General features: G+C 48.3%; 2 protein-coding genes across 2 annotated transcripts; both read right to left on the reverse strand.

The window, feature by feature from the left end:
- Nucleotides 1-5,184: 5,184 nt before the first annotated feature.
- On the reverse strand, nt 5,185-6,228 carry LOC146349199 (olfactory receptor 52R1-like). Its single transcript, XM_084842124.1, has one exon. It carries the CDS (start codon nt 6,226-6,228, stop codon nt 5,185-5,187), a length of 1,044 nt encoding a protein of 347 aa, XP_084698250.1.
- A 13,354-nt stretch (nt 6,229-19,582) lies between these two features.
- On the reverse strand, nt 19,583-21,374 carry LOC146349200 (olfactory receptor 51G2-like). The gene is made up of 2 exons (XM_084841564.1): nt 21,265-21,374; nt 19,583-20,753 (listed from the first exon to the last, which is right to left on the reverse strand). Exon 2 carries the CDS (start codon nt 20,724-20,726, stop codon nt 19,755-19,757), a length of 972 nt encoding a protein of 323 aa, XP_084697690.1. The 5' UTR covers nt 20,727-20,753; nt 21,265-21,374; the 3' UTR covers nt 19,583-19,754.
- Nucleotides 21,375-21,674: the final 300 nt, after the last annotated feature.

Here is a 21,674-nt window from a genome sequence, read left to right on the forward strand (position 1 = left end):
GGAGAGTGGGGGGTGGGGGAAGAGGGAGATTGCTTTAAAGCTTACAATTTCATTCACGTATTTAAATGTATAGCATTTAGAAGCCACATTTCTTCCTAGCAAAAAAAGTGCCTGAATGCATCTTCTTTTTTTACCTTCTGGAAAGCACCCACCCCAGACGATCAAGATCCCAGCTGGCTTCTATTTAGGCCTGAACTAATGAGCAACTTAACAGAAGCTGGTCCAGAGCTGAATCCTTGTACCTCTGCATAGTGCTCTGGTGACCGCAAAAGCAAGCTGTGGAGCTTTTTTGTGTGAGCCGTTGCAATCCGTGCCAGACGCAGCGCGTCTCACTCACCCGAGGTCCTGCGCGGCCGGCTGGTGCTTGCAGCAAACCCAGCAGCAGCAGGAAGACCCCTCAGCCTACACCTGTCCGCCTCTGGCTGCGCCGCGTGGGAAACGGGATGCTGCGCTAGGCGACCTTTGCCCTCTTCTGTCCTTATGCGAGGAGGCATGGAGGAGAACATTTATGCAGCCTCCCTTCTTCCCCACTGGGCTGTGCACAGGCAGCCCTTGTGGTTCTGAACGGCCTCCTTGGAAGATGTCTCTCCGGATCAGTGATTTGGGCTTTTTTCTCTCTGTAAGGCCTCTTCCTCATGGGAATGGACACATCTGCCAGTCTTGCTTTCTCCAACATTTGATTTTTTGTTTCATGTCAAGTTCTTTCCATCATGTTTGTAAAGACATTTCTTGCATTTTAGTAAATTCTTATCAGAACAAGCACACCGTACAAAACTCAGGAATCCTTAGCTGGCTTCGGGGGGTGGGGGGTGGGGGGCGCTTTGGGCAAAGTGTCTTCATTGGGCTTCTTCACTGCACACCCCCTCCCCTTGCTGTGGAGGTCCCCCTACCTGTTCTCTTGCCCTCTGCTGCTGGGCCCGATCCACACACGTGCTCACAGAGCACTTCATTGCTCCTTCCATGGCTTGCCTGCTCATCGATGGCAGGGGAACAGGCAATGGAGGAGGAGGAGGAGCAGAAGCAGGGTGGCAGTCGCGTGGGCTCCCTGCAGGAGGGTGGGTCCCAGCAGGTGCCCCATAGTGCCTACTCTGGGCACTGGCCCTGCTTGTGGGTCTCCACCACCATCTAGGCACAGATTCCCAGCACAGCTGTCAGGGAAGGGGCCTGTCCGGGCCATATTCCAAGGTCCGTCAGTGGCTACACTTGGCCAGGGGTCAGTCCTGGAAGCTGGAAGTACTCATCAAGACGCAAGTGTCTTTGACCATGGGCAGAGTGGCTTTCCTTTTAGCATGGCTGACTCCCACACAGCTGGGGCTGGGCGCCCCACTTAAAGGGCCTGGCTGCTAGGCAGGTTAAGACCCCAACACTTCCCTTTTCAGGAAATAAGAAGCCATCTGCTAAAAACAGCGATGTTGGCTTGACTATTTGTGTGAATCAACTGGGGCTGAACCAAAAGTACTTCCTGGAACTATTTGGAGAAATTCACGAAGGTGGCTGCTGGGCCAGGGGGAGATTTCCCCAAATTGCCCTCTGCTCTCCGTTTTTGTTTTTGTGATCCTGGTGCTACCCATGATGGTGCTCCCCTGAATCTTAGAGGAAGGGGCCCGCCATTTTTTCCCTTCCCAGCACCCCGTAGAATCTTAGAATAGTAGAGCTGGAAGGGGCCTACAAGGCCATCGAGTCCAACCCCCGGCTCAGTGCAGGAATCCAAGTCAGAGCATCCCCGACAGGTGGCTGTCCAGCCTTGTCTTGAATGCCTCCAGCGTGGGAGAGCCCACCGCCTCCCTGGGTAATTGGTTCCATTGTCGCATTGCTCTAATAGTCAGGAAGTTTTTATGTTCAGCCGGAATCTGGCTTCCTCTAACTTGAGCCCATTGTTCCGTGTCCTGCACCCTGGGATGATCGAGAAGAGATCCTGGCCTTCCTCTCTGGGACAACCTTTCAAGGACTTGAAGAGCGCTATCATGTCTCCCCTCAGTCTTCTCTTCTCAAGGCTAAACAACTAGGGTGTTTAGCCTTGAACTAGGGTGGGAAGCTGCACCCTCCCTCCGATTAGTTTTGTGGTGACGCTTTGGGCAGTTTGCCATTTTGAGGCCCCTGCTCTACTGCCATCCATACCTTTTCACCCTGGGTCCACAAGGAAAGGACGCAACGTTGGAGGACGGATTTTGCCTCAGCCCTAGACTCAGTCGCAAGGCCCAGCCCTGAGGATTGTGAGGCAATAATAAGGAAGAGTGCCTCTGAGATGTCTCTGAGCTGGTGCAGACTACCTTTCCCTCAGATTGAGCCCACAGGACGGGATTAAGAGGCGGGGCTTTTAGGCTGAATGGTCTGGATCCTGGACACTACTGAGCCCCAACGCCCATTGTTAAGAACTGGGCATCTGCACCCTTCTGATTTCCTGACATATACGGCATCCAAACTTCATCGCGAAGCATCCTGTGCAATGACCCGAGGATGGGTGTGTAAAGCACAGGCGAAAGCATTTCTTAGTGACTTCAAATGCTGGGGCAAACTCATTAGTGAGGTGGCTAAAAGCAGGTCAGCCTACAGCAAGAAACAGAAGGATTTATCACAGCTTTTCAAGAACTGCATTTATGGACCACTTCCCAAAATTAATTTACAAAGCATTTTACAGTATAAACATGCAATAATAAACAATTAGAAGCAATGAAATGACACAGCAGAATAAAGAACTAAGCTGGGATCAGTCAAGCAGTTCCCTCCAAGACTTTGGGATTGACAAAACAGATGGGTTCAGCACTGAGCTATGCAAGCTTACTTAAAAGAAAAATCCATTGAGTTCAGTGGGGCTTTCTCACAAGTAACCTTAGCTTTACAATCTTAATTTTGCAACACCTTGATAGAGGGTGGAATTGATATGCAGGAGCCTCAGATCAGGAGAACAGTAGCTTTAAATTTTACAGGAAAGATGCTTTGTGGGTCTGATGTCTTTCAACAGAACTTTTAAATTTTATCTCCCTAGGTCAGAAGTGAAACCAGTGGATAAAATCTAAGATTGAATTAGACTCTTCTCATTTCTTATCTTGCGCATATATGCGCGTTGTGCAGTGGTCGCCACATGTTAAGCTTTGCAGTTATATTTCGGTGGGCATGCTGCCGTGACAATTGAGTTCCTCTTTGAAGAAAGGCAAGAGTTGAGAAGCGGCGACAGGCAGCCGCAACAGGGCTCTGTGGGCTGGCTGGCACCTAAGGCGAAGCCACCCCGGAAGATAAGCCACCGTGGGTTGCTCGCTTGCCAACCCACATTACTCCCGACAGACGACAGGGTTTCTGGGGGAGGGAGAGAGGGCCTCCCCCCCCCCCGGAACCTGATACAGACCATTCTTTCCTCACTGGTAGCAGCAGCGGGGAAAGAGTGGTTTTAAGGTCTTTGGGAGAGGCCCCTCTTTTGGCACTGCCGCTTTCAGAAGTAGCTTTGGTGGTGCCACGAGAGAGGGCCTTCTCAGTGGCTGCTCCCAGGTTGTGCAACTCCCTGCCGTGGGAGGCCAGCCAGGCTGGCTTCCTCTCTGCTGCTCTCCTGCTGTTTCTGTTCAAACAGGCCTTCGGCACGTAAGCTGGTCTGTTGGGCTGGGTGCTGTTTTTATTCTGCTGTTGTTGTGTTTTCCATTGTGCTTCTGATGTATTTTAATCAATTTTTATTGTGAATTTTAACAAAACAAAACAAGCAAGCAAACAAAAAACTTAACAAAACCAGAAAAAAATTAAAATATAACAATATATTCTAAAATTATTATTATTATTATTATTATTATTATATTTATTTATATCCCGCCTTTTCCCCAATGCTGGGACTCAAGGCGGCCATAAAATTCTCAGTTTCAAATATTACAATAGTCTAGGAAGAAGAAAAAAGAGGGGAAAAATAGGTTACACATAAACTTCAGTAAAAGCAGACCAGATATCCAAATATAAGTCCACTTGCAGGTTATGCCTATATACCACTCTTTCAAATGTTGCTAGTGTTGTTAAGTCTTCAGTCCATTGGATTAGAGGCGGTGAGCTTTTATCCTTCCAGTATCATAGTATCAGTCTTTTAGCAACCAAAAGGGTGTAAAAGATTCATGTACGCTGATCATGTGTTACATTCCAAGAGGTAGGTAAGTAATTTAAAAGAACATTTACATCAGTAAATATTAAAGAGCTTTCCAATACAAAATGTATCCATATCATAACTTTTAATGTATTTTATTATTGTTTTAATCAAGTGTTTATTTATCTATATTTGTACATCGCTTTGAGTGTCATTTTCTTGGTAGAAAGGTGGGGTATAAACCAAATCAAGTAAATAAATCTATATGAGGATTTCTGGGGATGGGAGCGTGGAGTAAAGGCAGTGGGGGATTTGGCAGTGGTGCTAGGACAGCCAGGAGCAAGGCCGGATCCAGGAGTATTCCTCCCAGCTGCAAACCTGCTCCTTCAGAGGGCGCACAACCCCATCCTGAACAGGTAACATTACATTACCCAGGTCAGATTGTCTACTGACATCTATCTTGACTGGATTAAGTCTCTGTTTCCCCTTCTGTTGTTTCATGAAATATCTCCTTGCAGTACAGTACCTCCACAACAAGGGGATGGCAGAGGATGAGATGGCTAGACAGCATCACCGATGCAATGAATATGAACCTGAGCACACTGCGGGAGAGAGCAGAGGACAGGAAGGCCTGGCGTGCTATGGTCCACAGGGTCACAAAGAGTCGGACACGACTGAACAACAGCCTCCACAACAGCAGCTCTTCCACGAGCACAAGATGTGCAGACTGTGCATAACAAATGGGAAACAAATGCATATTTATTGCACAAAAATGGATGAAAGGGGAAGGTGGAAAGTCATGGTTGTCACTACTGGAGAACTGCTACTTATAGAGGCAATGACTGTTTACTAGTCCACAGTCACTTCTGTTTACGCAGGCCTTGTGCCAGCAAAAGATCTAAGACAAGATGCACAGACTATCTGAGCATCCGGATTCCTGCACTGAGCAGGGGGTTGGACACGATGGCCTTGTAGGCCCCTTCCAACCCTACTAGTCTATGATTCTCAAAGCGATGTATAAATATTCTGTGATCCTTAGTCCATCTAGCCTTGTAATATCTACTGTGGCTGGTAGTGACTCTCCAGAGTCTCAGGCAGAGATTATTCCCACCCCTTTACAAGAGATTATTTTAACTGGGGATGTCTGGGATGGAACCTGGGGCCTTTTCCACGCAAAGCATGTGCTCTGCTGTTGGGCTATGGGCCCCCACAAATGCTGTCCTCAGGCCTCTTGGAATAAGGAATATAGTGACAATTCTCTCCCTGATCATTTTGGTTTTCACCCCATACACAACAGGGTTCAAAGTGGGTGGCACCAGAAGGTAGAGTATGGCCACCATTATATGGACGTGGTGGGGAACACCATGGCCAAACCGGTGGGTGAGGAAAGTGAAGAGAGCAGGAATGTAGAATGACAGAATAACACAGATGTGGGATGCACACGTCCCAAAGGCTTTGAGGCGTGCCTCATGGGATGGGATCTTCAACACGGTCCTGAGGATCATGGCATAGGAGGTGGCAATGATGAAGACATCTGATCCAACAACAACAAAAGCCACAAAGAGACCATAAACAACATTGGCTCTGGTGCTCCCGCAAGTCAATTTCACTACAGCCATGTGCTCACAGTAGGAGTGTGCAATGAACTGGTGGTGGCAATAGGGAAGTCTGCTGGCCAGGAAGGAGAAAGGGCAGATGAGGATGACTCCACGGAGAAGGATGAAGCTGCCCAGTGTCACGATTGCAGTCAAGGAGAGAATAGCAGAGTGCCGGAGCGGGAAGCAAATTGCCACGTAGCGATCCAGAGCCATAGCCATGAGCACACCTGATTCGATGGATGAGAAGGTGTGAATGAAGAACATCTGAGCCAGGCAGGCATGAAAATCGATTGCCCTGGAACCTAGCCAGAAAACAGCCAGCATTTTAGGCACAGTGGAGGTGGAAAGAACCAGGTCGGTGACAGCCAGCATGGCCAGGAAAAGGTACATGGGCTGATGCAGTCTGGACTCTGTCTTTATGATATAGAGAATGGTGCTGTTTCCCAGAGCAGCAAAGACATACATGGCACACAACGGGATGGCGATCCACCCCTGCACCCCCTCCAGCTCTGGTATGCCCACCAGGAGAAAGAAGGCAGGATGGGATGGGACAGCGCTGGCATTCCAAGGCAACATGACGTTCAGGTAGCCCTTTCCGCTTGCATTTCCTGCCCCTGGCATCCGGTGGCCTGCAAACACAGTGGAACACAAGCAAAGCTGCCTTCCAAGAAATATGCTTAAGCCCCATTTTCCAAAACAGGCCCAGCGTTACCTTGAGGCAGAGGGAGGCAGCCAATCTGGGGTGCCATGAATCCATGGCAAATTGTCCATTACAGTTTGCATTATTTTCTGTTTGCCACAGGCCGAGGTTCCATTTCGATGCTCAGCCTCAGGCATCCAAATGCCCTATTCCAAAACAGAGCTGCTGTCAAGGGCTCCTTGGAGGGCTCTCTCAGTCTAATCCAGTAGCCAAGTCCAGACGCAGACAAAGGGATTCTTTTCAAAGCTTTATTCTTCTTTTACAACTTACAACTCTACAGGTAGCAACTAGATCTGAGCAGCAGCATCCCTATGCCCTAAGTTGGAACAGTTGGTCCCCGTTTGCAAGGCAATTACTGGCAGACCCCTGAATATAAGGACTAGGGAGAATCCCTCCCCTTTTCCCTTGGATCCTCTGGGCGCAACCGTTCTTTGAGCGCCAACCGGGCGCTACGCCTCCTTTCTGCGCTCTCCATTTGGCGCCGCTCTCTGCGTCTGCGCCGCGCATCCAACCAGTCTGCTATCGGTGCTGGGTCACTCCCTGGACTGCTTTCTAATCTAGGAATGTTGGTGGGAGGAATCTCTGTCAGCTGCGGGCCCTGAGAAAAAGGGGCGCGCTCCTCTCCCAGGAGTGACTGCTCTTCCTCCGAATCAGAACTACTCTGGGATTCTATGGACTCAGTGTCCACCCTGACAGCTGCCTCCTACTGAGACAGAGATTTGGCCCAGGTAGCCCAGTAGAGCGTTCTCTCCCTGCCAGTGGCTGTCTACGTTTTCAGAGTCTTGCAGTCTTTCCCAGCACCCAGAATCTTTTTAAAAGGAGATGCAGCTGGGGATTCAAGCTGGGTCCTCCTGCATGCAAATCGTATGCTCTGACAGTGCACTTTGGCCCCTCAACACAGGTATTTGGCTTTAGAGAAAGCGTGGGTGAAGAGTGTCTGAGCCAGGCAGGCATGACACCCAATCTCCCTGGCATTGAACCAGGAGAAGGCCAGCATTTGGGGATGGGTGGAAGTGGAGAGGACCCAGTCAGTCACAGCCAACATAGCCAGGAAAAGGGAGATGGGCCGATCCAGGCTGAGCTCCATCTTTGTGATGCACAGAATGACGGTACTTCCAGTGGCAGGGACAGTGTGCATTGCAAGGACAGGAACACCGATCCATGCCTGGGCCCCCTCCATCCCCGGGAGGAAAGATGTGGGGTGGGAGGGGGCCCTGATGTTCATGGCGGACATGGCCCAGGAGTCTTCCCGCCCTCAGGCCCGGGGTGTCCACGCCGCGTGCAGCAGCCCTGCAACAAAGAGACTTTCACAAAGCAAAGAAAGGCCCATCAGCCTCTTCTAGCAGCAAGGACTGAGATGGCTTCTAAATGGGGGACTGCCGAAAGCCCCCATGTCCAACAGTGGTTGAGAATAAATTAAGCCGTCTTTTATACTGGGTGGGGAGCCGTTTTCAGGTCAAAGCCTGTATTGCTTCATGGCTAACCTTCTGGGGGCCATGTGCCAGTGGTGGTGGGGCCAGAGTGAAATTGGGTGGTGCCACTCTACTGTCTCTCTGTCTCATACACACACACAGAGAGACTCATGCACATCCACACACATAACTCATATGCACTCATGTACCTCCAATTATAACACCCAGACATACACCCATTCTCACCCACAACACGCGTGCATACAAGCACAGACATACAGGAAGACTCCCCACCCTCCCCACCCCACCCCACGGCAATAAGACTGGAAAAACGTTCCCCATTGGCTGCAATGAGAGGCATTTTTCAAGGCTTTTTGCTGCTTTGGGAGGGGATCGTTGCGGAGATCACAGGGCGTGGGGAGAGGAGGATTAACGCTTCCCTCCCCAGCTGCCATCTTTATAAAGATGCCCCCCCGAGGGGGGCAATGAAGTTTGGTGTCAGGGCCTTGGAGGCTATAGCCAGGATTTGATTGGAAGTTGCCGGGAAGGGCTGGGGCCTATTCAGTTTCCCCTGCGCTCTCCCTTCGATGGTGCTTGACCTTTTCGCTGGACAGCCCTTCCGATGGAGGATGCCCTCGAAGAGAGGAGTGTCCTCTGTAAAGTAGTACACAGTGCCACCCTGTTTTATGGTTGATCCAGTTGTCCAGGATTTTTGGCTGGTACTTGTCAGGGCCTTGGAGGCTATAGCCAGGATTTGATTGGAAGTCGCTGGGAAGGGCTGGGGCCTATTCAGTTTCCGGAGCATCAAAGTCTGTGTGAGCTTCCCTCCGTCAGTGTTGTCCGAGCAGAGCCAGGGGGGTTGCCCGACTCCCCTCCACCTGCTGGTCCAGCCTTGGCAGGAGAGAGGCTGGGACCTGTCCGTGAGGACCTGGCAGAGGTGGGGGTGTGTGCAGAAGGGCCGCCCAGGCTGAAGCGTCGCTGCTGGAGGGCTGAGCGGTGCCGCCCTGTGCAGACGGGGGCCTGGCCGGAAGGCTACGGGTCCTCGTCTGCCAAGGGATCCGGAGCGGGGTCCTGCAGTCACGCCTTCCCTGTTAAGCCGATGCAAAGGCGAGGAGCCTTTGCAGGAATGTCTCGCCTTCATTGCCCGAAGCCTTCTCTGTTGGATCCATCATCGCCTGGGCCCTCTGCACCTGGACTGGAACTCTGGATTGTTAAGGACTTGCCATGAAAAGTGCTGTGAGGTGTTTCATGGACTTGAGCTCCAGTTGCTGTGGATTGTGTGTCTGTGTTTGCAGTCAGCTCAGTACTGGCAGGCTGGGTTTGATCTACGACTTTTGGACTTCCCTCCGCCAGAACTCATGGAGCGTGGAGTTGCCAGTGCGAAAGTGGTGGCCTGGAACTCCTTGCGTGCGTGGGTATGCCCTTTCCTCGATCTTGATGGGCCTTGACCATGTAGCCTGGAGTTATCAACAAAAGAGTCAAAGTTGGACTCTCTATGGGTGTGGGTTGTTTAGGCCTTTCAAGAAGTTATCCTTTGATTGCCTGATGGGTTCATTCCAGGAATCATTCCCTTTCCATGTCCGGGGTTGGAACACTGTGAAAGGATTGTGTGAGTTAGGTACTCAGGAATCCAGAGTCCCTTCCCTTGCGTTCAGAACCATGGAGATGGCAACGGAGAAACCACGTTGATGAGGATCTCAGTCATGGTAGCAGCGTTTAGACTGTTCTGGAATTGCATAGAGCCGATAGCTACAGACCATCAGCTATGTGATTTCAGAAGAGTGGAACTATTAAGCTTTTGCCGTGGGATTTCCTGCAATAAAGAAGTCTCACTGATCATAGAATCATAGAATAGTAGGGCTGGAAGGGGCCTACAAGGACATCGAGTCCAACCCCCTGCTCATTGCAGGAATCCAAGTCAGAGCATCCCCGACAAATGGCTGTCCAGCCTCGTTTTGAAGGCCTCCAGTGCGGGAGAGCCCACCACCTCCGTAGGTCATTGGTTCCATTGTCGTATTGCTCTAACAGTCAGGAAGTTTTTCCTGATGTTCAGCCGGAATCTGGCTTCCTGTCACTTGAGCCCATTATTCCGTGTCCTGCACTCTGGGATGATCGAGAAGAGATCCTGGCCTTCCTCTCTGGGACAACCTTTCAAGGACTTGAAGAGCGCTATCATATCTCCCCTCAGTCTTCTCTTCTCAAGGCGAAACATGCCCAGTTCTTTCAGTCTCTCTTCATAGGGCTTTGTTTCCAGTCCCCTGATCATCTTTGTTGCCCTCCTCTGAACCCTCTCCAGTTTGTCTGCATCCTTCTTCAAGTGTGGTGCCCAGAACTGCACACAGTACTCCAGATGAGGCCTAACCAGTGCTGAGTAGAGGGGAACTAGTACTTCCCAGGATTTGGAAGCTGTGTTTCTATTAATGCAGCCCAAAAGAGCATTTGCCTTTTTTGCAGCCACATCACATTGTTGGCTCCTATTCAGCTTGTGATCGACAACAATTCCAAGATCCTTCTCGCTTGTCGTGTTGTTGAGCCATATATCCCCCATCTTGTAACTGTGCGTTTGGTTTCTTTTCCCTAGGTGCAGAACATGGCATTTATCCCTATTCAATGTCATTCTGTTATTTTCTGCCCAGCGCTCCAGTCTATCCAGATCACTTTGAATTTTGTTTCTGTCTTCCAGAGTATTAGCTACCCTGCCCAATTTTGTGTCATCTGCAAATTGGATCAGCATTCCCTGCACCTCCTCCTCCAAGTCATTCATAAAAATGTGGAACAGCACTGGGCCCAGGACTGAGCCCTGCAGTACCCCACTCGTTACCTCTCCCCAGTTTGAGGAGGTCCCATTGATAAGCACTCTTTGAGTCCAATTCTGTAGCCAACTGTGGATCCACCGGATCGTTGTTTCATCTAGCCCACTTCGAGCTAGTTTGCTCATCAGGATATCATGGGGCACTTTGTCGAAAGCTTTGCTGAAGTCGAGGTAGAGGATGTCTACAGCATTCCCACGGTCTACAAGGGAGGTGGCTTGATCCAAAAATGAGATCAGATTTGTCTGGCAGGACTTGTTTGTGACAAATCCTGCCAGACAAATCTGATCTCATTTTTGGATCAAGTCACCTCCCTTGTAGACCGTGGGAATGCTGTAGACATCATATACCTCACCTTCAGCAAAGCTTTCGACAGAGTGCCCCATGATGTCCTGATGAGCAAACTAGCTCAAAGTGGGCTAGATGAAACAACGATCCGGTGGATCCACAGTTGGCTACGGAATCGGACTCAAAGAGTGCTTATCAATGTGGGTGTCCGGTGTCAGATTGCCTGAGCATGTGCGCTGGGGGGACCGGGAAGCCTGACACTGGGGGGGGGGGGAGGCGCCCACCCGCTACAACTGGCATTTGAAAACAAGCAAGCATAACAGCCAGGAGGGGGTGGGGAGGCTACGGAGGCCTGGCGACTCCTTACCCATGCTTTAGAACAGGGTGGGGGCCTTCTCACCCCCAGGGGCTGCACCCCCTCAAGGAAAAGTGGCCAGGGGCAGCACACCAGTGGTGGGTGAGCCAAAGCACGCACACATGCGCACACGCACACACACACACACACACACATGCACATAAATGCATACATACTCACCCCCTTCACACACATACACACCCCCTTCACACACATACACAAACACACACCACATTTACAAAGTGTTTAACTGGACATTGGATGAATCTGTTAGTAAGCTCGTAATATTTCTATTCAGAACTTCAATACTTCAATTGTAATACCACATCAGTGATTCTACTTTTGTCACTTCTATTCTTACCTGTATTTTCCTATCTGCTTTTAAAATAGATAGATGATATAGATATATTAATGAAACCTATGTTTGAAGGAAAGAAAAAGCTATCAGCCCTTTTTTAGATCAATGGCCATAAATCTACCATTGTTCAGTCGTTCAGTCGTGTCTGACTCTTCGTGACCCCATGGACCATAGCACGCCAGGCCTTCCTGTCCTGCGCTCTCTCCCGGAGCGTGCTCAAGTTCATATTCATTGCATCCGTGATGCTATCTAGCCATCTCATCCTCTGCCGTCCCCTTCTCCTTTTGCCTTCAGTCTTTCCCAGCATCAGGGTCTTTTCCAGGGAGTTTTCTCTTCGCATTAGGTGGCCAAAATATTGGAGCTTCAGCTTCATTATCTGTCCTTCCAATGAGCACTCAGGGTTGATTTCCTTTAGGATGGACTGATTTGACCTCCTTGCAGTCCAGGGGACTCGTAAGAGTCTTCTCCAGCACCACAGTTCGAAAGCATCAATTCTTCGGCGCTCAGCCTTCCTTATAGTCCAGCTCTCACAGCCATACATTACTACTGGGAAAACCATAGCTTTGATTAGACGGACCTTTGTCGGCAAGGTGATGTCTCTGCTTCTTACTATGCTGTCTAGGTTTGCCATAGCTTTCCTCCCAAGGAGCAAGCGTCTTTTAATTTCATGGCTACAGTCACCGTCTGCGGTGATCTTGGAGCCCAAGAAAGTAAAATCTGTCACTGCTTCCATTTCTTCCCCTTCTATATGCCAGGAAGTGATGGGGCCAGATGCCATGATCTTAGTTTTTTTAATGTTGAGTTTCAAACCAGCTTTTGCAATCTCCTCTTTCACCCTCAACAAGAGGATCTTGAGATCCTCTTCGCTTTCTGCCATTAGGGTGGTATCGTCTGCATATCGGAGGTTGTTGATCATTCTCCCGGCAATCTTAATTCCGACCTCTGATTCATCCAACCCGGCATTTCTCATGATGTACTCTGCATATAAGTTAAATAAGCAGGGTGACAATATGCAGCCTTGTCGTACTCCTTTCCCAATTTTGAACCAATTGGTTGTTCCATGTCTGGTTCTTACTGTTGCTTCTTGACCCTCGTACAGGTTTCTCAGGAGACAGGTAAGGTGGTCTGGTACTCCCATCACTTTCAGAATTTGCCACAGTTTGTTGTGATCCACACAATCAAAGGCTTTAGCGTAGTCAATGAAGCAGAAATAGACGTTTTTCTGGAATTCTCTTGCTTTCTCCATGATGCAGCGAATGTTGGCGATTTGATCTCTAGTTCCTCTGCCTCTTCGAAACCCAGCTTGTACTTCCGGTAGTTCTCGGTTCGCATACTGCTGAAGCCTAGCTTGTAGGATTTTGAGCATCACCTTGCTGGCATGTGAAATGAGCGCAATTGTGCGGTAGTTTGAACACTCTTTGGCGTTGCCCTTCTTTGGAATTGGAATGTAAACTGACCTTTTCCAGTCTTGTGGCCACTGTTGAGTGTTCCAGATTTGTTGGCATATTGAATGCAGCACTTTAACAGCATCATCTTTTAGGATTTTAAATAGCTCGGCTGGAATACTGTCATCTCCGCTAGCTTTGTTGTTACTAATGCTTCCTAAGGCCCACTTGACTTCACTCTCGAGGATGTCCGGCTCAAGTTCAGTGACCGCACTATCATGGCTATCAGGGACATTCAGATCTTTCCTGTATAGTTCTTCTGTGTATTCTTGCCACCTCTTCTTAATCTCATCTGCTTCTGTTAGGTCCCTGCCTTCTTTGTCCTTGATCATGCCCGTCTTTGCACAAAACGTTCCCTTGAGATCACCAATTTTCTTGAAGAGATCTCTAGTCTTTCCCATTCTGTTGTTTTCCTCGATTTCTTTGCATTGTTCATTTAAGAAGGCCTTCTTGTCTCTCCTTGCTATTCTCTGGAACTCTGCATTCAGTTGGGTATATCTTCCCCTTTCTCCCTTGCTTTTCGCTTCCCTTCTTTCATGAGCTACTTGTAAAGCCTCATCAGACAGCCACATGGCTTTCTTGCATTTCTTTTTCTTTGGGACGGATTTTGTTGCTGCCTCCTGAACAATGTTACGGACCTCCGTCCATAGTTCCTCAGGCACTCTGTCTATCAGGTCTAATCCCTGAAATCTATTCCTCACCTCCACTGTATATTCAGAAGGGATATGACTGAGGTCATACCTGAACGGTTTAGTGGTTTTCCCGACGTTCTTCAATTTAAGCCGAAATTTTGCAAGAAGCAGCTCATGATCTGAGCCACAGTCAGCTCCAGGTCTTGTTTTTACTGACTGTATGGAGCTTCTCCATCTTTGGCTGCAAAGGACATAATCAATCTGATTTCGATATTGACCATCTGGTGACGTCCATGTGTAGAGTCGCCTCTTATGCTGTTGGAAAAGAGTGTTTGCTATGATCAGCATGTTCTCTTGGCAAAACTCTATTAGCTTTTGTCCTGCTTCATTTGGTACACCAAGGCCATGCCTGCCTGTTATCCCGGTGATTTCTTGACTTCCTACTTTAGCATTCCAATCCCCTATGATGAAAAGGACATCTTTTTTTGGTGTTAGTTCTAGAAGGTGTTGTAGGTCTTCATAGAACCGATCAACCTCAGCTTCTTCGGCCTCAGTGGTTGGGGCATAGACTTGAATTACTGTGATGTTGAATGGTTTGCCTTGGATTCGTACTGAGATCATTCTACCATTTTTAAGATTGTACCCCAGTACTGCTTTTCCCACCCTTTTGTTGACGATGAGTGCTACTCCATTTCTTCTAAGGGATTCTTGCCCACAATAGTAGATATGATGGTCACCTGAATTAAATTCGCCCATGCCTGTCCATTTTAGTTCGCTGATTCCCAAGATGTCGATGTTCAATCTTGCCATCTCATGTTTGACCACCTCCAGCTTACCTTGATTCATTGATCTGACATTCCAGGTTCCTAAACAATATTGTTCTTTACAGCATCGGCTTTTCTTTTCACCGCCAGACACATCCACAGCTGAGTGTCCTTTCGGGTTTGGCCCAGCCGCTTCACTCTTTCTGGCGCTACTTGGAAATACCCTCTGCTCTTCCCCAGTAGTATATTGGACACCTTCCGACCTGAGGGGCTCATCTTCCGGCGTCATATCTTTTAGCCTTGTGATACGTTCCATGGGGTTTTCTTGGCAAGAATACTGGAGTGGGTTGCCATTTCCTTCTCCAGTGGACCACATTTTGTCAGAACCCTCTGCCATGACCTGTCCGTCTTGGGTGGCCCTGCACGGCATAGCTTATGGCTTCACTGAGTTACGCAAGCCCCTTCGCCACAACAAGGCAGTGATCCATGAAGGGGAAATCTTCCATGCTTTGCAGCTAATATCAGTGAGGTCTTGACAGTCTCCAGGACAGTCCTGTGCCAAAACATTAGGTGCCGATCATGAAGCCAATAACTGTTTGCACCCATGACCAAGAATGAGCAACTTTGCATATTGCTTTTCATCAGTTTTTTTCTTAAGGAGAGTTGTTTCCTGATGTGATCCAGGAGTTAATGAACAGATTGGCGCTTCTGTGGTTTTTAAAGGCACCTTCTAGAGTACAAATGTTACTGCAGCCAAGATCCACACGCTCTTCTGGATTGCAGCTCCCACGTGCAACTGCTCACATGAGCAGATGAATGAAGAGAATGCCAAAAAGATACATGAACTATCTGAAAGATGCGTGTTGCTAGGGAAATGTATGGCAGCTCTTAATGGGTTCACAGTGGCATCTTCCTCACAATCTCTACATGGGTCCTCCTGGTTAGCTTATATGCGGAGTAAACGTGGCCTTGTGAAACAGCTCAGAAAAGTAGACTAGTAAACATCTATAGGAGCGTCAGTAACTGAAAGTGGATAAATGTGACCCAGAGGGGTTTTAAGTTGTTTGGTGGAGGGGCAACTGGGGAAAATCAGGATTTCCACTTGGTTTCAACAGAGTGACTCTTCAGAAGGGCAAAAGAGAGAGAGAGAGAGAGAGACCAGAGACCTCACAAGTGAAGTTCTTAATGCCATTTTCTGAATGCACAATTCTTCTGCAGAGGACAGCCTTGAGACAAGTGCTCAGTAGGATGTATGTGTGTGAAATAGTTTTACATTAATAGCTAGAAGAGAGTGAAGCGCATGAAGAGTAACTGTGGAAGGTAACTGCATCTGGTGTACGGCGTGGAGGGGTGGGGGCTGCACAGCCTGCACCCTGGCGCTCTGACACAGCCCGCGCAGCCTGCTCTGAGGGGCTGCAGGCCTCCACTGTGCTCTGACTCTGAGTTTGAAAGAGAGCCGGTGTCAAAGGCACACTAAGCCTCCAGGGGCCTGTCTACATGGGAGGTTTTCTCTGATGCTGCTGTGGCTTAAAGTCGTAAGGGACACATTACATCTGGCCACTCTGCAGCTTCCCCAGAGTTTACCTGTGAGGAAGCCGCATTTTTCCAGAGTACCTTTGCTCCATTGTTTTTCTTTAATTCAGCTCCCCTGGAGTTCAGCAGCTGTGTTCCCATCCCTCTGCTTTAAATTCAGTAAGATCGGGGCATTCCTAGGGGTGTGTCTTTCACCTGGCCATGCCCTCGGTAACGTAGGTAACTAGAGTAACTCACCTGCCTTCCCAACACATCAAAGCCCTAGAGTGCACTTTTCAGCCTGCAGAATTGCCCTGCACTTCCTTTTCGCCACTGGGAGTAATTAGCCTCCGTGATTATGCACTTGTCTGATGTTTGTGTTACTTCTCTTCCCCAACGTTGTGTTAAAACATTTCCCTAATGTTGTGTAAAGTCTCTTCTCTGATGCATAAGAGCTTTATCAGAGTGGCAATCTAGTGAAGTCTGAGGATCACAGGAGCCTGTCATTGCGAGCAGGGAGAAAGTGTCTAGAGAAGGAGAAGAGGGGGTGGAAGCTGTAACTCCGTGACAGTGTGCTGGAATGGAGTGGAATTGGGAGGGGGATGTTCTCAGGGGAGCCTTCAGATCCTACACTCGAGAATCAGGGATTTTGGTTTTTTCAGGCAAAAGTGCGCACATTGGGGGAAAGGGGGGAATTGCTGGTGGGGTGCTCTCATGGGGAGTGGGTATCTAGCCTGCCTTTTTAGCACTGTTTCTAGCTTTCAGAATTGTGAATTAGTTACTCTCCATTCAAATTAATGTAGTAGCAGGGGGGAGCCTGGACATGGGTCAGGAAACAAGCCTCTGTCTTTGGTTGAGCAGCCCCTGCCTGGTTGATGACGTTCAGTTCTACTACCCCCACCCAACCTGAAAGTATGGTCCTTTGAAGTGCTGTGTGACCATGAATACTGGATTGTAAAGGTAAGGTACACTGGCTTTTCTTGCTTCATGCATCCTTGACAGACCAAAGCTGATTCCATGAAAATCCAGATAATACACCAACGTGCATCTCATTCCATTTTCGTGAAGATACCCCCCAGGGCTCTCTCACACCAGAAGGAAACTGAACCAGGCGTTCTGCCCAAGGATCTGGCATGACTCTTCTTATTTCCTTAAGCGAAATCTGCTGCACAGGCAAAACCCCAGAACCTGTCAAGATGAAACCATCATGGCGTCATATAAAGGGAATGCCACTCACCGAAATCACCTCCAGTTAGAGGACTCCAGCCAGGTTGATTCAAGTGGTCTTGTGGTGCCTTCTTCCAGCATTCTCGGTTTCAGATTATACAATAAGGAGGAAAGCATCTTTTCTAAACATGGACATGCGTCTGCTGAGATGCCAACAACACGAGAGCCTTTATGTGTCCCTGTTCATCCCTTCTGGGAAGTGCTTGCATCAATGGAAGCTTCCCTTGGGAGTTGCTGAGCTGCAAATTTCATTGTCCACAAACCCTGAATTCCTGGGAGCCTGGCTAATTTTGGCTAGACTTTGGTATGTGAACAAATCTCTCTCGATGAGCTGGGTTGATACTGCTAATGGTTGTACCAATACATTTGATTATATTTGTAAGATGCAGCCAATATATTTTACTTATTTTAAATTTCCCTAGGTAATTGAACCAATTCCCTAGGGAGGTGGTGGGCTCTCCCACACTGGAGGCATTCAAGACAAGGCTGGACAGCCATCTGTCGGGGATGCTCTGACTTGGATTCCTGCACTGAGCAGGGGGTTGGACGTGATGGCCTTGTAGGCCCCTTCCAACCCTACTATCTATGATTCTATGATTTCTGTCTGAAATACTGTTTTGCTTGCAATAAGAACAGAAGAACTAAGAAGTGCTTTGATGGATCGGAAGAAGAGCCTATCTCATCAAGCATTCTGTTCACACGATGGCCACCCAATTTCTATGGGAAGCTGTCCTGTGTTTTGGCACCTGACTTAGTAGGTCAGTGAGTGCTCCAGGGGTGTGATCAGGATTCATCCCAATTTCTGCTTACTAGAAACTGGGCCCAGCACATGATCATACACTGTTGGCTAAGTGAGGACAAGGAGTTATTCAGTACCCAGATCAAGGTCAGTGTCTCCAATCTGGCCTGTATCTGTATTACCATGTTCTGTACAGTACAATCACTTTGAGGCCAATCCTGTGATATAATATTTTCCTGTTTGCAGCAGCAGATATTACACTATGCAACTCCCAATCCACTCAGAAGAGCTCAGCTGGAAGGATACTCAAAGGTGCAATGGAGGCAGCAAAGTAAGTCTTTTTTGCCACCTTCACTACCATGCAAAAGGCACGAGAATACACTCGCGCACATGATCACTCGCCCTCTGGCCCATCTTGCACCACTTGTACTCCAGCTATCTTCCAGCCTGTTTAATTATTCACCCCCCGCCCCAGTAAATCACGGAGCCAGTTAAACCCTGCAGTGCTGAAGGGGATTGTGTCTCACCTCATCATTCCACAGCACCGCAAGGGTCTTAACAGAATCACTGGCTCTGGCTAGTGGAAAATCTCTGAGATGAGCAGAAAAATTTAGGCTCCCTCCTCAAAGTTTAACAAAGGGCCACATGAAAGACTCTTTTGTCACAGTTTAGCAGTGTTTTGCTTCTGGTGCTACAGACAATGATACGGGTGTGATTTTGTAGACTGGAAGCAGGCCCATTGTCCAAACAGGACACCATTACTGCAAGGCCTGGTTAAGCCCTGCTTGTCCACCAGACGCAACAAACAGACTGCAGGAACCACATTCCAGAACAGTAAAGGGAGACTCCAGAGTGAACCGCTGAACTGGAATTAAATAGGAAATCTGACAATGTGGAATTTCATTTCCGCTAACTGTGAACATCCACCCTATTATCTATCTAGTCTAGTTAGCCAGTGTGGTGCAGTGGTTAGAGTGTTGAACTGGGACTTGGGAGACCTGGGTTCTAGTCCCAACTTGGCCACGAAACCGGGTGACTTTGGGCCAGTCACGGACTCTCCACTTAACCTAACTCACAGGGTCGTTGTGAGGATAAAATGGAGAGGAGGATCATGGACTCCACCTTGGAATCCTTGGAGGAAAGGCAGGATATAAATGTAACAAACAAATAAATAAATGATCATGAGTCAGAAGTGAGTCACACCCATGCTGATTGACTCTTGTATTCATCTGATTCTTTTTAGTATTTAGGGGTGCTGTGCATAAGATGGTTATTACTATACCACCAACAGGGATTTAAAAAAAAACAGCTATAATGCCAAAGACCAAAACCAAAGAAAGGCAGCTGCACCAATAGTAGGTTCCTGGCATGTTTCGAGAAAACTCCTTATCGAGGGAATCTCAGACCGCGGAATGCTGTGCGAGATGGTTCTCTTGCCTTCTCCTCACCCAAGGGAGACTTAACGAGGGAAAGGCAAGAGAACCCTCCCGCACAGCATTCCAGGGTCTGAGATTCCCTCGATAAGGAGTTTCCTTGAAACATGCCAGGAATCTACTATTGGTGCAGCTGCCTTTCTTGGTTGTGATTTTTGCCATCTCTGGCATACCTGGCATTTTTTACACCGATTTTGTAAGACCACCAGCACCACCAGCACCCTCCCCTTCTCTCTGCACTTACAGTTTATTAATGTATTAAGTGATATATTATTCAAAGTCATATATAGCTTTCCACAAAAGTTTGATAGTGGCGAACATAAAATGCAATCGCATAAAAACAGAAATAAATATAACAATAAAAACAACACTATACAATTAATCAACAATAAAACCACACATAACTCTCTTGGCCTGGGTGCTGATTCTAAGAGGTTCCAGTTGCCTCTTGACACTTCTGGAACCTTCTCACTATCCGTGTTCGAATTTGATTGGTTTTCACACTGTACACAATGGGGTTCATCAGTGGCGGCACCAGAAGGTAGACATTGGCCATGAGGATGTGAACAACCGGCGGGGCATTTTTCCCATATCGGTGGATCATAGAGAGGCCAATCATTGGGATATAGAAAGTGAGGACAGCGCAGATGTGGGAGATGCACGTGTTCAGGGCCCGGAGGCGCTCCACCTTAGACGCGATGCTCAACACGGTTTTGAGGATCATCATATAGGATAAAACAAGCAATACAGAGTCAAGCGCCATGGAGGAGATCACCACCATCAAGCCGTAGATGCTGCTGATCTTCCGGTCCGAATGCACCACCTTCAGAATATCCTGGTGCAAGCAAAACGAATATGAGAGCACATTCACTCTTCCATACTGCAGCCTCTTCAGGAGGAAGGAAGCTGGAAAGACAAGGAGGGCACCCCGGATGGCAACCCCCACCCCAATCCTGATTATGGTATCATTAGTCAAGATGGTCGTGTATCTCAGGGGGTTCCGGATGGCCACCAAGCGATCGAAGGCCATGGAGATTAAAATGCCTGACTCAATAATGGAGAAAGTGTGGATGAAGTACATCTGGATCAGGCAGGCATTAAAATCGATCACACGCTGGTTGAACCAAAGGACACTCAGCATGGTGGGCAAAGTGACAGAGGACAAGTCCAAGTCCGAGAGCGCCAGCATGGAGAGGAAGTAGTACATGGGCTCATGGAGGGCTTGGTCTGTCCAGATGATGAAGAGGATGGTACAGTTCCCCGCAATGGCTGTGAAGTACATGGAACAGATGGGGATGGAAATCCAGATGTGTAAACTTTCTAGCCCAGGAAACCCTGTGAGGAGGAAAGCTGGAGGACTGACAGTCCCATTGGAGGAGGACATGATGTTCTTCAGCATCAGTTGTCCTGTATTCTTTGCTGCTCCCTATCAAAAGAAAAAGAAACCATCTGGCTATTCAGGCAACACAATCCATTCCACTGGTTGAAAGCCCTATGAAGAGAGACTGAAAGAACTGGGCATGTTTCGCCTTGAGAAGAGAAGACTGAGGGGAGATAGGATAGCGCTCTTCAAAAGTTGTCCCAGAGAGGCAGGCCGGGATCCCTTCTCGGTCATCCCAGAGTGCAGGACACAGAAGAATGGGCTGAAGTGACAGGAAACCATATTCCGGCTGAACATCAGGAGAAACTTCCTGACTGTTAGAGCAATACGACAATGGAACCCATTCCCTAGGGAGGTGGGGGGCTCTCCCACACTGGAGGCGTTCAAGATGAGGCTGGACAGCCATCTGTCGGTGATGCTCTGACTTGGATTCCTGCATTGAGCAGGGGGTTGGACTCCATGGCCTTGTAGGCCCCTTCCAGCTCTACTATTCTGTGATTCTATGGGAGCTGTTCTACACAAGACATTTATTGTTTGCTCATTATTCCTTACTCACAATTGTTTACAGATTCTTTAAATGACAGCATGATCCTCTAGTTTCGCTTCTGCTTTTAAAGAGCACTTTCATGGTTCTTTTAAGTGTGGGGAAAATGGGGTACTATTTCTGAAAGCAAAGGAAAAGCAAATTATTATTGTTTAATGGCGATATTCTGTTGTAGTACACCACATAGAGGTTACGTAGCAGAAAAACAGGAACAGAAAAGCTCTTTGTGTAGAGCTCTGAGCTCAATTCTGTGACTAAACCGAAAGTAGATACAATGATGAACAAGCTCATTTAGAAAAGCTCTAAATCACTTTTCTCAGTGTGGACATCACAGCCTGGATGTGAAACACAGAAATTTACTTCTACAAAGATTCCAGGGTGGCCAAATTCCAGTGAATTCGGCCCCCTGGAATCTATGGCAG

Source organism: Heloderma suspectum, chromosome 3 (genome assembly GCF_057233095.1).
Source record: "Heloderma suspectum isolate Gila_16-S chromosome 3, 16-S_ref, whole genome shotgun sequence".
NCBI classification, from domain to species: domain Eukaryota; kingdom Metazoa; phylum Chordata; class Lepidosauria; order Squamata; family Helodermatidae; genus Heloderma; species Heloderma suspectum.

What these genes read in the sequence shown, in the direction of transcription:
- LOC146349200 (XM_084841564.1), bottom strand. Translation starts at nt 20,726, where the DNA reads ATGCTGAAGAACATCATGTCCTCCTCCAATGGGACTGTCAGTCCTCCA.
- LOC146349199 (XM_084842124.1), bottom strand. Translation starts at nt 6,228, where the DNA reads ATGTTGCCTTGGAATGCCAGCGCTGTCCCATCCCATCCTGCCTTCTTT.